Source organism: Octodon degus, unplaced genomic scaffold (genome assembly GCF_000260255.1).
Source record: "Octodon degus isolate 3935 unplaced genomic scaffold, OctDeg1.0 scaffold00102, whole genome shotgun sequence".
NCBI lineage: Eukaryota > Metazoa > Chordata > Mammalia > Rodentia > Octodontidae > Octodon > Octodon degus.
The window spans coordinates 3993914-4010119 of NW_004524678.1; the positions used below are offsets into that span (position 1 = coordinate 3993914).

General features: G+C 44.3%; 1 protein-coding gene across 4 annotated transcripts in view; it reads left to right on the forward strand.

Moving 5' to 3' along the window:
* Trim9 (tripartite motif containing 9) overlaps positions 1 to 16206 on the forward strand; it is a 116363-nt gene that overhangs the window by 88298 nt on the left and 11859 nt on the right. For 3 of the 4 annotated variants that reach the window (XM_023723761.1, XM_023723759.1, XM_023723760.1), the window contains exons 6-8: positions 2372 to 2529; positions 5451 to 5589; positions 13384 to 13464. In XM_023723761.1, the coding sequence (XP_023579529.1) occupies positions 2372 to 2529; positions 5451 to 5589; positions 13384 to 13464 (378 nt within the window). The remainder of the gene's footprint in view (positions 1 to 2371; positions 2530 to 5450; positions 5590 to 13383; positions 13465 to 16206) is intronic. The other variant, XM_004638755.2, reaches the window with a different exon arrangement.

A 16206-nucleotide genomic window follows, 5' to 3' on the forward strand; every position in this document is an offset into this window, starting at 1 on the left:
CTGCCCTGTACAATCTAGCTTTCTAAATGTCAGCCTGAGTGTTTGCTAATAAGGCTGTAACTTTGTCATGTTTACCTTCTATGTATAGCGTCATTTGGGAATAAATAAAGAACAGATAAATAAAGAAAAAGAAAAAATAATTCTTAACACAGAGGTAGATTTAGACACTCAGCAATGTCCCTGCATGAGTTCTGCCCTTCCCTTTGCCATTTTTGTTCATTTGCTTGTTTGTTTAAATATGAGACAATATTAAAGTCTGAAGATTGGTGAAAGGTTAGATTTTTTTTTTTTTTTGCTACCGTTTTGTTTTGTTAAAGTATGTCCACTTGGGATCTATATGAAAATATAACATTTTAATAACCAATGACCTCCTGTAGTCTAGTTACTCTGTTAATTATACCTGTGTCTAAGAGGGAAATTTGAGTTTCTTATCACAGACATTGCGAGCATTTGTATGATTCAAGTAGAAACCACTGTGTGACCTTATTTTTCATTTTATAATTGGTGAAATGTAGACTTGCCTGAAACACAAACAAAGGGAAAGAAAGACTGATATGGAACTAATGAAATAAGAGAGCCCCAGGAATCCTTTTATGGTAGGTTTTAGTAAGGACCGTGCAGAGCAAATATCTCAGAGAGAATCAATCATGTCTCTAGAAAGCCCTTTAAGGAATGGTTTGCTTAAACTTGTAACATTTAACTTCCTTGGTAAATAAGATAGAGTGAATTATTTTTACAAGGAAACAAAATCTAAATAACAAAGTAAGTCCCTAATAGTTATGATTTAAAGCTAGCCATCCAATTCCAGCTCCTGGGTTATGCCTGCTTCTGTGAGAATCACCACAAACATAATTCGAGGAGTTCCAACTTCTGTCCCTCTTCTTGCCACCTAACTCTGGAGTGTGTTTATTGAATGAAGCAATGAATTTGTCTCCTTTCCTCCAAGTCCAGATGCCCTGGGACCTCAGAGCTTGTTGTTGGCACAGTTCTCAGATAAGATTCCTGCTAAAACCCGCACAATGGAAACGTGGAACATGATTTCCTTTCCTAAATGGGTCACAACCAATTAGCTACTCACTAAATCTGATTTATTTGTGCTTTAGTATCTCTGGCATGATTTGATTATAACGTATCATGACCCTTCCTTAACCGTAAGCAGTATGCTTCACATCTCATATGTGCTAGCCACTGCTTTTGTTTTTCAAGGTCATCTACCACAGAACCTGGTTCCCAAACAGCTGTGAAGCCAGCACCTCTTTGGTTGGGGTGACTGACAAGGATTATGTTTAATTTAAAGCACAAAATACAAAGTCAAACTCTGAGACAACAGTCAGATGTTTCAAGGTTGACATTTGTTCCCTTAAATGTCCCTGAATATGATCCAAGATGTTCTCTCCTGTTATTAAAGTGCTAAAAAATAATAATACATTGTCATTTTGGTGCTAAAAGTTTTAAGCAGTTGGTAAAAATAATGCTCCCAGCTACAAATATTGAGTTCATATGTTAGGAACAGAGCCATTTGTTAACCCATATTTCTATGTACAAAGGTTTAACTGTGCATCTGAAGACTTAACCACTCTGCACTTTTAAGGACTATAAAACATTTTCAGTATCTCTATAAAATGTGAGGGGGTATCATGACTTCCAAATAACACTGTGACAGATTTTCAAGGTTGCCAGGATTCCTGGGGTCCCTCCATTCCTAGTCGGCCACATAGCATCCCCAGACTCACAGCCAGATAGTCTATGCCTGAAACAAAGGAGTACACTTGACTCTGTGGCATGTCTGAGGTACAGCCACCTCAAGAGTATGATATCAGGTTCCTCGGAGGTCTCCAAATGGCGAGGTCACCATTTGTATCACTTGCTACTAAATTGTCAAGCACTAACTTCTATAGCAACTTATGGGGTAAAATCTTAGCACACATATTAGAAATATAATAGTTCCAGAACTATCTCTCAGCGTAGTCTTAAGTTTATAAACTAGGGTTTACATTTCAATAAACTTTATGATAAACGCTTCAGTCCTGTTAGACATTAAAGAAAGTTTGGTGATCAGGACGGGAAGGGAAATTCATTTCCCTTGGGAGTGATGCCGTCCATGCCCACGGGGTACAAACAGAGCCATTCTGAGAATATCCCTGCCCCCTTCCCCCCAAAGACTGCCACCACTAATGTAGGCGATGTCACCCCTAGCTGAGACCCGGGCCTCATAGGAGTTCAGGAAGCTCCCCCACCCAGGACTGTGGGAAGGATTCCCCTGAGGTTCTCGGTGCGCCCTGAGCTGATTCCTTCTGACCATAGTAGCATCAGGATCCTGCAATATATGCAGCTCAACGGAAGCCACAGAGTGACATTAATTTCTGTTTAGCTTCCTCTCCAGTCCCAGCAACCCCCATCCTCCAGCTGGAGGAGTGCTGCACCCACAACAACAGTGCTACGCTGTCCTGGAAACAGCCCCCTCTGTCCCCGGTACCCGCCGAAGGCTACATTCTGGAGCTGGATGACGGCAGTGGTGGTCAATTCCGGGTAAGCAGATGACCTACTGCTTGTTAAGCAAAGCCAGTCACACACACACACACACACACACACACACACACACACACACACACCCCTTCACCCAAGAGAACCTGCTGCAGTGTATCTCAAGCCTGGCTTTCTCATCTCTCTGCCCACCCTGTAGCTGAGACTTGCCCTCTCTTTGTACCATCCCAAGTGAGCAGAGAAGTCTGAAACTATCTGATGTATCCTAAGAGACAGCTCACACAGTCCTTGAGGCCCGAGGAGCAGACTGCCTGCCTTCATACCTGGCCTCCTCCACTCTGCCCATCATGGGGCCTGATTCTCACCTCTGGGTCCCTGCCTGGCCTCATCTGTAAACCAGAGTAATGCCAACAGGAACTCGTGTCTCACACCTTCTTGCTCAAAGTCCATTCACCTGCCCAGATAAGATTCAGAACCTGCTGTCTGGTACATGGAAGCCTGCAGGAGTAGCTGTTGTTCTTGCCTTTATTCATTGCCAGTAATATCAGTATCCACAGTCTGTCTTTAACGCCACTGTTTCTAAAGTCTTTGATTTGTGTTCCTCTTCCATGTCAAGTTCTTTCATGATAGCCTGCCTATTCTAATGAACTTTTCTAGCAAAAATTTTCCAAGTTGTGTTTTGGGGAGGCCTCTCACCAGACAGAACTGGTGGGGTGTCCTAATTCTGATGGAGAGCTGGGGAGCCTTCTGGAAGCAGACCAGGCTGAGCAGACACAGCCACGGTGGCCCTCAAGTTGATGGTCATGTGTATCTTCCTATCTACCCTTGTCCACTCCTGTGTCATGGCGCACAGCCTCACTCATCCATTGGCACCTTCCACCTTGTTTTCTACCCGCTCCAACTAAACTGCATCTCAGCTTCTTTCCTTGGGATCTCCAACACCTGGGAGCTCCCACAGGGCGGCCCTGTGGGCTGCTGAGGCCAGTCCAGGCAAGCCAAAGGGAAACCATGGCCAGAGAGAACTCCAGGCTGCTGAAGTTGAGGCTTTCTTCAGGCCTTCAGAGGCAAAGCCTGGCCCACCGGCTTTCGAGTTCAAAGCCTCCCAAGGCCTCCCTTCCCTAAGTGTTTTGACCCCACACACACACTAGACAAGAGGAACTATGGCCTCTGTAATTCTTAAGGACAAAGGCTGTCGCCTGATGGAACCTTTATACACACATGTGTGGATTTATTAACATGCCAAAATGACACTTCTACCTTTCCTAGATAAGTGTCAGTCTTGGGTCCCATTTCGTGTTTTTGAACTCGTGCGTGTACAGTTCCTGATGTTGGTCAGGTGTTCATCTCCAACTTTTCCTTTTGCATTCTTGTTTCATTTTCTGGGCCTTTCCCCCTCCAGCCATCCCTCTGGTTTTTTTCTCCTGAGAAACTGATTCTCCTGGCTTTCCCAGTTCTTTAAATCAATTTTCCTATCTTGCCTTGACTTCTCTGCCCCATTCTTCCCAGTCGGAAGCCTCCCGTGCCGCTCCCGGACCTCGCCCCCTCTCTCCCAGGCCCAGGCTCTGGCATTCCTCCTGCCCCCCACCTCCTGGGGTGCTGACCCTTCCCCAGTCCACCTCTCAACCATGCTTCTCTACCGAGAGCCAGGCTTACAGCCCAACCCTTGTAGAACTTTTTCCATTTCTACATCCTAAAACTGACTTAAATTAAACACGCTTTAAAACAGCCTTGTTATTTTCTTCCAAAACTTGGTTCTGTATCTTCTATATTCCTGTTGTCCTATCTTAGATATCGGACGCTTAACATCAACTAGCTCCACCTTCCTCCTCATGCCCAGTAACATCCAGGGAGCCACTGAACCCCCTCTAAAGCCCTGTAGTCCACCATGGCACCCCCATGTGGATTCCCTGTTCTTACTCCACAGGCTACTGTGAGAAGCATGGCTGAAAGTCTTCAGGTGATCACTTTCCTCACTACACAGATGAAGTCCTCCCCATGCAGGATTGGGAGTTTGTTAAAAATGCAAAATTTCAGACCCACCCAAGATCAGAAACTGCATTCTGATAAGAGTCATGGGTGATTCGTATGCACATAGAATTTGAGACTGAATAAGAGGACATAATATTTAAATTTTTTAATTTAAATATTTAAATTTGTAGATTTGAATATTTAAATTACTATTGTAGGAATAATGAATTAGTGGACAATCCTGGACCCCTCATTGTAGGAATAATGAATTAGTGGGCAATCCTGGACCCCTCACTCTTCTTGGAAAGTTGTCTTAAGACTATGCTTTGAGTGCAAATTATTTTTATTCATTACATCAGCATAGCTTTGCAAAGTGTACAGCTGAAGAAGTACAAAGCAAATGCCTAACCTATGCAAAAGATGCATTATGCTGGGGTTTATTTTAAGCCTTTGAAATGTCATTCTTCCTCCTCCTTCTCTCTGTACTGTGGTATAAATCTATACTCCTCTGGCTCTAAAGGCTAGTCTTTGCAACAGTGCCAGAAAGTGTCAGCCCAGTTGTACATGCAGCGTACTGACCACCCACCTGTATGTGTTCATGTTTCCAACATGCTTCTCACAGACCATGGTGAAGGATAAAGAACCCAGCAGGTAGAATATGCTGGATAGCTGCCAAGTCAATGCACATAAATACCACCTCCACTCTAAGCACACACTAGCTGCTAATAACTACCACTGATGAAGTCACTGGGCCCATGCTAACTACAATTAGCCCCATGCTAATCAGTCTGAACATCCAACCTTACGTTATCCTCATAAAATGGATAATGCTGTCCCCATTTTACATATTGGTTAACTCAGCCTTTAAGGGTGAATTAAATGGCCCAGTATCTCACAGGAGTGAATCCCAAATCAGGCTCACACCCAAACTCTCGCTGCCAACCAGCAGGCAACGCACGGCTTCCCCTTAAGTGATCTCCTGTTTTTGTCGCCCCCAGGAAGTGTATGTCGGAAAAGAGACAATGTGCACTGTGGACGGCCTTCACTTCAACAGCACGTACAACGCGCGAGTCAAGGCCTTCAACAAAACGGGAGTCAGCCCGTACAGCAAGACCTTGGTCCTGCAGACGTCCGAGGGTAAGGCCCTTCAGCAGTATCCCTCAGAGCGAGAGCTGCGAGGCATCTAACGTGGCCGGCCAGCCCGGAGGTAACCCCACCACTGCCCACATTCCTCGAGCCTTTCCATGACTTGCTCTGCGTCCCGGCCCAGAGCCGCTCTTCCTCTCCTGCCTTTAGCGAGCCCATGGGATGTGGATGTGATCAAACCAAAGATTCCACATCGGCAGTGCAATAGCCTGGGCCACCGGCCTCCTCTGATAACCCTCTAAATAAGCTGCATTTGAAGAAGCTGAGAACGAAGGCCTGAATGTGCCCCCGTGTCTCACGCGAAGGTGTCTAGGCTCTAGCACAGGCTCTCACTCTCCACCCACCACATCAGTTGCTGGTTTTGCCCTAATGAATCTGTTTCTTTGTAGTGCTTGCTTGTTCCTGAGGGGGGCCCTGGGTTCTTTCCAGCTGTGGATTTGTACGACTGGACATGTTTCCATGTCAGTCATGTAAATGCCTGCACATGGGGGTGGGGTGCTAGAGCCATTCAGAGAAGGCCTACGGGCCACTCCTGCCTGGCTTACCCAGCTCGGAAGGCTTCCATTTCCTACCCCAAGCCCAGGCCTCCAGCACCAGGACTGAGACTTCCTGTGGCAACCTAACAGGAAGAGACCAGCAGCTCCGCATTACCTCACCGTGTGCGTCTCGGTCGGTCCCTCTAGTCCTGGGTAGGCTACCTAAGGCCACCGGACAAGGGTCAACTCTAGAAGCGGTTTACTTCTTGGCTATACTGTAAATAGTTGGGTCATCAAAGACAAATTATCTGTCTCAGAAGAGAGGCTTGAATTTGATGGCTGTGTGTAACCTCTGAGGCTCTTAATATTTTCATGTTCAAAGCAATCACAACATAGGAAATGAAATGATGAGGGGCTGTTGGTGGCTGGTGCCATGACAGTTTAAGAACTTTGGGTGTCCTTTTAATCATCGAAGTCACCTCCCACCCTACTGGCCTTCTGCATAACCTCCCGTGGCAGAACTGTTTACGATGAATTTGTTCAAGAAGTTAGCTAAAAGACCGGGGGTGCGGGGAAGGCTGTCCCCTACCACTTCCCACAGGCTTCAGCACATGCCAGTCACCCCTCAGATGGCTCACATGGTTAAAAACAAGCACAACTTTGAATCCCATAGCAAGGGTGACAGGCCCCTACCTGTGAAAGCAGTGCTTTGGGGGGTGGTTATAAGTCTCAGTGATGCTGTTCAAAGAGAATTGGTTGATGGGAAAAGGCTAGCATGATCTATCCCCATCTGAGTCACGGTGACGCGACAGCTACAGCCTCCCCCAGAGGTATCCTTTCTGCAACTTCTCTCTGGGATGACCTATAAGCTCGAGAGCAGTTGCCTTATTTCCCATAATACCGTGCTAAATGCTGAAGGCTTCCAAGAGCTTTTTTTCCAGAAGCAATTCCAAAAGCCCTTCATGGTGCTGGGCCCACTTGCACATGCGCACAAGGCCTTTTGATTGAAGAGAGACGTGCATGCCAGCAGAGCAGAGCGAAGTCTGCGGCGATGTTGCTAATATGTCATCCGAACTATAGGAAACCTTTCTATTCATACTACATTACGGGGACCACACTACTCTACTAAAAAGAGTTATTAGTATAGCAACCTTAGGACTTCTGTCTCCCATCCTACAGAAGGATGTAATCACTTAGTTTCTTCTAATGTTCATAAAATTATGGTAACATTACAGGACTTGGAATTGCAATCCTTGTACTACAGTCCCAGACCTGGGGGGCATTTTCTAAATGAGACTAATGGAACACGTTCTCTTCCACAAAGAAATGTACTGTAGAAATTCATTTCCTCCCTGAATTTTATACACTGTGTACAAATATAAGGTATGTATCGGAATACAAAGCACCCCTATCATCATGTAGATATCAGTATTCTCTGTTACTGCAGAAGCAATTTTCTCATGATGAAATAAAGTTCGCACATATAATTTCTCCATAACTTCGTTTTGTTCTATTTGTTTCTCCCTTACTATAGTGCACTCCCAGTGAGATAAGATTTAGAAAGCAAAGAAAGAAAAGCGAATACCTTATTTAAAAATTCACAAATCGATCGACTCTCCCAAAGAAAGCCTGTGGACTTAAGCAATTGTACCTTTTCTGTTGTTTTTTACAAATCAGTGAGAAAAATGTTATAAGTAAACATTTGATACATTTATTACACTTATCATATATTAATGTTATTTCCTCCAGTTCCTGGAAAGTTTGTTTTAGAATTTTTTTTTTCTCTTTGGTTGGTATTGAGTGGTGGGGTAATTCATATAGACTTTCTATTGTAACAAAATCTTGCACATTCTTCTTAATAAGAATAAGCCTCTTTCCGAAGTTAAAGCAAAACCTCTACATTGCAGAAGGGCCTAGTTTCCTATGTGATAACAAACCTGACTTGCACATTCATTTAGTCCCAGGTTTAAACCACGTATCACCACTGAGCTAACTCATCATAAAGCCTTCTACAGGCACCATTATGCAGGGGATACCACATGTCTACAGTATTATGAATGCTGATAAAGTTTTTCCTCAAAATCCAATTCATCTGTCTGTCTGTCTGTCTGTCTTTTATTTACTTGCTGGGCAGTGTTTGATAAGCAACCACTGTGCCCTCTGTGGGTGTGAAATATTCATAGGTGCTGTTGCAAAGCTTTCGGGCTAGTAAGAAAAGCTCTAAGGAACTCAACACAGAAACACTGAGATGCTTACATATTGTAGCATACATCATGAGGGGAGAAAAAGAAAAGGAAAAACCCATATAGGAAAGTCAATCAGAAAAACAATGGAAACCCATTGAATGCAATGGAAAGCATAAAGTATATGTTATCAGAGACGCAGCAAAGAAATGCATTATTACACAAGCTCAAGTTTGTTTAATTTCCTGAAAGCTGGTTCCTGGGATAAATCTAAGGCAGCCGTACAAAAAAAGAGCAGGTCTAGTTACAAACCAAATTACCCTGGCTTAACAAATCTAACTGTAAGCAGTTAATCATTTCAATGAAATTTTAAAATAAAGTCCACAAACTTGGTTATGCATGTTTATAGTTGTTCATTTAATAACCCAGATGGCTGTGTCACAGTCATCAAAACCATTGGTAAAAGATGAGCTGTTAAAAGCATTATGTAACAAAGCCCTCTCGATACACAGTGTTCTGGGGCTAATTCCATGTGACAGGCGATGTCCCCACCAAAACACAAAACAAAAGAAAAAGATAAAGCTGAAAACAGGATAGGAGATTTTTTTTTCCAACAGTTTCCCTTTGCCCAGCTAAACAGACTGTACCTTTAAAAAGAAAACTGAGGCAACAAGAAATAGAGCAAAGTTAATATTTCTGGACTCCAATACTGCGGAGTCTATTAATAGGATGAAGAAAAGAAAGTCTGGGACTCCACCGCATTCAGCCCCTCCATTCAGCCAGGGTATCACTTCAGTCAGACCTTGTGGTGAGGAGTTTCCACAGCCCTCAGCAGTCCTTCAGCGGAGGGCTGCAACCTCTCTGTGTGCATATTCGTAACACCGCTCTCTGTGTAGAGATTATTCTCTTTGGACAGATTCTTGGAAGTGGAATTACTGCACCAGAGAGTCTGAACTTTATTAAGGCCCTTTATCTGTGTTTCCAAATTGCTTTCCTGGTAGATTGGGCACCAGGAATGTGCAAAAGACTCCACTGTAGAATACCACTGTCGTCCTATGACTTAGGGCTTAATTTTAACTAACAGGCACACTTCTAAAAGTCAAAATGTGTCTGAAAGAGTTTTTAACTTTATGGTTTCGTAGAAGTAATATTCAGATTGTATTACATAGATAAGTACAACATACTGCAGAAGAAACTGACATAATCTGAAGGGGGAACAAGAAAGGGGGGACAGAGAGGGAGAGTGTTCTACACAAGAGGATATCTGTACACAAAGCAGAAAAACATCTGAACTGTCATCAAAAAGGAACTTTATCTTTCAAAAGCTTGAATTTAGCCCCTTGGTTCTATGGATGACTGAGCCAGGCCCTGAGCTCACAGGGGCAACTCCAGTGCAGTATCTGCCCAGGCCGCAGGGGCTTCACTGCCCTCTCCCCCAGTCACCTCAGAAGGATGGCCCTGCCTACCTCTCCAGAACTAAAATACCTGTGCTATTATTTTATTTTATTTTATTTATTTTTGGTGCTTGGAGTTGAACTCAGGATATTGCTCTTACCAGGCAGGTGCTGTGCCACTGAGTTATCTCCCCAAATCCATTCTGTAATCTTGATTGCCTTCTTACAATCAGAAAGAATAATGGTCCCTGATTGGATGAAGAGATACAAGTCCATACTCCTTTAGTCTGAACTTATGCATAAATCCACTAAGCTCACTCACCCGTTTTTGGTTTTTGGTTTTTTGGTTTGTTTTTTTTGTTGTTGTTTTTTTTTTTTTTAGTATATTTGGTTGTTACAGGGTCTCACTACACAGCTTGGACTCATGATGATCCTCCTGCTTTCAGCCTCCCTAGAGCTGGGATTACAAGTATGCTCCACCACACCCAGACTCTGGCTGGCTCAGCCCGCCCTCAGGGCAGGGCTGGTGTGGCATGTGGTACCGAGGTTGAACCGTGGTCGTTGAGCTTGCCTAAGCAGGCGTTTTAGTCTGCTGAGCTATCTCGCCAGCCCCGGAGCCATATCTTGAAATCATGATAGACTCAAAACACCACATTAGAAGACAAGGGGCTGTTAGAGAAGTTAGCTAAGGCTGCAGATAGCGCCAAACAAGAATGACAACTGGAAAAACTGAGAAAAGGGATGCAAAAGCCAAGAGTATGTTCTGGGTCAGATGTTCTGGTCAAGGAAATTAGAAAGTATACAACAAGTTTTGGAAAGATTTCCATCTAAAATATTTGAAAGTCAGTACATCTCCAGAACCCTGGGTAGTGCGACATCACATGTGTCTCTGGAAGCTCTATGGAACAGCAGCATGAAATAAGGCTCCCATAAAGCCCACTTTATTTAGTGTCCAGCCACTGAGAACTTTCTTCATTGCCCATCAACAGATTCCATGAAGGACAACAGCAATGTGAGAGCCAGCCAGTATTTTCAGGATACTGACATACGTTCAGTGGAGGAACTGCATAAAAATGGTCCAGCCTGTGTTTTACTATAAGGTCCTGCAGAAAAAAAAAACACAGATATTTTTCTGTCCACCCTTAGCCAGCTAGGTAGACCACCGGCCCCACTTCTGCACCCTCCACTGGCATCTGACCCCTCCCTCTTTCTTGCTGCAGCATTCAAGATCTATGTATTAGTCTTTTTCTACTGCTGTAACAAATTATCACACACACACACACACACACACACACACACACACACACACACACTGCCTTCATAGCAGTCAGAAGCCTACCAGCTCCGTGTGAGCTGCCCGCAGGGCTGTGCTCCTCCAGGAATTCCAGGAGAGCATCCGTTGCCTTGCCTTCCCCAGCTTCTGGAAGCCGCCTGCTTTTCTTGGTTCTGGTCCTTTCCTTTGTGCAAGGAGCCAGCAGCATAGTGTTTTCTGATCCTTTCTTGACCCTACCCTCCTGCCTTCCCTACCACAGAACCCTGGTGTGTGCTTTGACCCGGCTGGATAGTGCAGGGGAGCCTCTAGCTCAAGATACTTAATTCAGGCACCTCTGCAAAGTCCCTTTTGCTATGAAGGGTAACGAATTCAGAGGTTTCTGGGAAGTAGGGTGTATTTTTGAATGGGCAATTACTCTATCTACCACACCCCCTGAGAAAGGTATTATTATTATTATTTTCCTGCTATTCATATAGGGAAACTGAGACTGAGAAGTTAAACAGCCTTTCAAAGCCAGCTCTTTCAAACACCCAGCACAGTGCACTGTGTTGCTGACATTTGAAAAGTGCTCTTCGCACTTAACCAAAAGGGAAGAGGGAAAACAACCCTAAGCCTGTCTCTAGGTGTCTAAAAACACTGCTGAAGTGAAGCCGCACTGTGCAGCTGCCTTTTGTGCTCCTCCAGGAAGCCAGAAATAGAACTTAAATGCATTCAGAGAGTCAAGTTAGACTTCCATCACCGAGAACCCCTTCCTGCTTTAAGAAGATGTGGAAGCGCCCATCACTTCCCGCACGATGTCCAAGCCCCTCTTCAGTTCCTGCACCTCATTCCACGTCCCCACGCCCTAGCCCCACCCCTAGGGCTCCGGCCCAAGCCCCTCCCCAGGTGAGGATCTCTTGGTGGGCAGTGAGGGTTCACTGCCTGGGAAAGAAAGAAGGGGAACTCCAGAGCCACGTCTCTGAGGTCCCTGAGAGCTGCTCCAGGGAGATCTGGGACTTCAGGCCCTGCTTAGGTTGAAAATGCAGGGCTCTCAGTTCACCAGCACTGTCAGGCCCCTTCAGTTCTCAACAAGTGGAGAGAAGAAACCCATAGTAATTACAAGATCAGGCTTTAGATGAGGCTGTAAACGCCAGCACTAACCAGCAAGTACGGGCCCGGGGGACGGAAGGAAAGAATGTTCGCAAGCATCCTCGGTTGAGTGTCCAACATTTTTAGACTTTCTAATGACCATAAGTGGATTGAGATTTTTTTTTAAAGTACATCCTAAATGTTATTTCTAAAAAGAGGGAAGTGTTATTCATGAAGATTAAAAGTCCACATCCTTGACTAGATCTCGGCATCACACTCCTTCTCTTACACATCACAGTAAATCACCCAGAAGGGGTTCGGTGGATACAGGCACGGTGGACACTTCCGCTTCCATTCCAGTACCAAATGACCTCAGTTGCATCTGCCCTGAACCTCTTGCCAGATAAAATTTTATAGTGATTTTGGCCTAGCCTAAGTACTTCACTTTTAAACCTTGATGTACTGAAGCAGCCTGGCCCCCAGACAGCTAGCACCCTTTTTGGGAAAAAGAACCTTTCAGAAGAACAACATCAGAAAATCCCTCAGCCCACCTACCGTCTGTGGCCAGAATTCCAAAGGGGAATGGTGATGCATCTGCTTTACAGCCCACTGAATAATGCTAAATAATTTAGCTAAAAGAACATGTGTTTCCAGGAGAAAAATCTTCAAGGTAGGTAAATCATACCTGATCAAATTTGGGTCAGTTTCATAGTATGCAAAAACAAGAGACATGATAGCAGATTCCAGAGCCCAGAAGAGGGAAGTGTTTCTTCCTTTTCATTTTGACAATGTGCATGGTAACCCATGAAGTTTCCGGAATTTTTCCATGAAACTGAATTGGATCCAGAACCTATTTTTAATTATGGGGAGTTGTGTTGTGCAGTCACCACTTTGAGCAGCACTTTATCCTCTGGAATCTTCTCTAACTAAACTATAGGGACTTTCAGTTCTTCCTGCAATAGTTCCTTATAAACAATGTCATGGCATTTTAAATTGGAGTGGAGGACTTCCCAGTGAAGTACTCAGCTGTCCTATGGGTGGCAGGGGCTGTTTTGTTCTTGCAGAAGGAGGTTTTCAAACTGAATTTGTTTCTTGCTTTTCAACTGTAATTAATGCCACATTTCAGGAAGCTTAAAATACCACCTTTTGTTATAAATTATGTACCAGCTGCACAGAATTGTGACTTCGGTTGCTTATTAGATCATTTTTAAAAACTCAGCCTCCTTCTTCATTCGCTTCTTTGTCTCTTTTACAATCTTCCCAACAAAAGCAAATTCTTTGCGCAGCAGGTTTATAATGAACTGAAGCTCATCTTTAATGGTGCTTTTGGAATTCTTAGCGACAGATCTTGCTTTACTGCACTCTGAAATGCAACCCTCTTGTTGGACCAGGGCCCAGGGGCTGCTCAGTTATGAAACCGCTCCCTGCCAGACAGGAAGACACGCAGGCCTTCAACCAGGACACAGAGGAAGGTGGGTTAGTGTCCCGTGTCGTAGGAAGACCTCTGTAAGTTTGCTTTTCCCCCTTAAGCCCTCAGAACAACCCCTTGAAACTGGATTTTATATTTGCAAGCTACTTTGCACATGCCATAGAAGCCTTTAGTTCTCTGTACGTACTGGAATTGGTCATGAAATACCACCCTTAGTTTGTACAAAAAACAATAGTAAATGTCAGAGACTTTCTCCAACTTGTCCATTTTTCCTCTGGCCAGCTCTTCTGCCAACTTCATGCTTGCCAGCTGCTCAAGTTTAACACAGTACCTAACATATAGAATGCATATCCAGTGCATGTCAGCTAATGAACAAATAACAGAACTACTCAGTGAGCCAAACAGAGGACACCAGACAGACTTCTGTCCTCCTGAACCGCTCATCTTCATCCGAGGCCCCTATCACTACCTAGGCTCCCGCTCCTAAATCCAGCCAAAAGCAGGTAGAAGGGGAAAGAAGCCCAGGGAAAAGCAAGAGGAAAATGACGGTCATTGGCAGAGCTGGTGGAAAGCACACCCAGACGCTGTGCGTGCCGGCCACAGCCCCTGTGCTTGCTTACAGTTGTGCCTGGAGTCTCCCAGACAGCTCTGACATACCGAGTCTTCCATTTCTCTTCCCACTAAACTTTAGCAAAACTCTTCATCCAGACAGGAGCACTGCATGGAATGATGCATGGTGGGAAATTAGCACTCTCTTATGGAGCTGCTTATCTTCCTCCAGTAATCGATACATTTAAAATAAATCACCATCAGAGATATTAGCTACAAACTAAAACAGAGCTCCCCCCACTTTTTTTTTTTTTTTTTTTTTGTGGCCAGCTCAGCCCGCTCTGGGAGCTGGGCTGGAACAGCATGTGGTGCCAGGGATTGAACTGTGGTCCCTGTGCACTTGCCTAAGCAGGCACTTTAGCCTTCTGAGCTATCTTGACAGCCCCCTATCATGTATTTTGAAAATAACATCCTCCCTCTTTGAATCGACTAATGAATATCGTGGCCAGAGAGCCTTCCCCATACCTCACCAGTTGTTTTTTGAAGGGGAGGGTGTAGTGGACTGCAGCACACACACTTGAATAGTTGTGTACATTTTCAGTGGCAGTTATGTGTGATTTAGCTAAACTAGAGTAGAAATACGTTTTCAACACGTTCATATTGTCTTTGGTTCATTTGAAGTAGAAAAATGATTGGAAATAAACTCCAGCACTGGAAAGGAAGATTTAAAAAGGGTTGGTGACTGATCTCAAATACTTCAGGAACTAGCGATCAGTCTCATGTGGCCCCAGATAGGACCACTACAGTTGGTGAGTGGAGTCCCCACAGGGGTGAGCCCCACCAGTGCCAGCAATAACTACAGACTAGAAGCAGCTGGCTGGAGGCAGGGAGTTCCACATCCCAGGAGACAGCAAGGAAGGCTTGGTGTTTTCTCTTCAGATGTTACTGAGATAAATGTCCTCCGGCCGAGACTCCTGCCATTTAAGATCATCTAGAGGCCTAGAGGATGGCTAAGCGATTGACTGAACCTTTGTTCAGAGTGCTTGCAGGGAGGTGAAGAGAGAACCGTCCGTCTAGTCTGGCTGTAATCAGGGGCAAATGTTCTCATTCACTTAGAAAAATTCTCATGATTTAGGCAGTTTTAAAAAAAGTAGGAGCTGCTTAGAGAAAATGGGGTTGAAGCCAAGTTGGTAAGAAATGGAAGATGACCCGTTGGGGGAAAAGACTATAAAAACAAAGGAGGAATGGTTGGGTAATGCGGATGCTGGCCATTTGGCAGAGCAGGTGGCATAGTGCAAGAAGGAGAGGCGGCAAGGAGGACAGGTTCATCAGTACACAAAGGATCCAGGTGAAAGCATAGGAAACACAACAGCCATTCCAGTGCCGTTCTTAGTTCCAGTAACTGACCTAGCTGCCTGCAGGCCCCACCATGTAAAGCGGTGCCCTCACCCACTCCAAGCTCTTCCTGGTGCTGAGAATTGAAAAGGTGAGTATGCTTCATAATGGGAAGGGACACAATCATTGCTTGGAGATTCAATACCCTCTTACCCCTCACATCCTTTCCCTTAATTTTTAAAGCACCAAGTGTTTTCAGGATAATGAACTAATTGTCATGACTGGCAAACGATATACTTTCAAATTCTTGTTAATAAAAATCTCTCATTGACATATAGTTGCAAATCCCTTCCCTCCTTATAAGAAGCCCATGTCTGTTGGCGGTACTGTGTCATTATATTTCAAATCTTTCCATTAAACAAAAGAAAGATTTCTTCTTAAGCTGATTATAACATAAATCACTTTGATTCATTATATCTGAACTAGAAAATGATCATGTAGGTCAAGTCATCCAAACTACATGAACTGTTAGGTAGAAATAGTCACCATATTATTGAGAAGATAAAAATGTACCTCTGCAAATAGCAATTGCTATTCTCTGAGGTCTGGTTTATAGTTGGGGAAAAAAAAAATCTTTCCCCCAACAATAAGACTGAGTTGGAAGCTAACTTGAAGATTGTAAATTCAGAAATAAAAGTAAGGCTCCTCTTGGCAGTGTTAAATCGTATTGTAATCCTCAAATAGGATCACATTTTGTACACACACAGTCCAGTTATTTTTACTTGAACATGCACAGAGTAGCATCTTGATAGAAGAAGGGAATACAGGGCTGGGGAGATAGCTCAGTGGTATAAGTGCCTGCCTAGCATGCACAAGGTCCTGAGTTCAATCCCCAGTACTG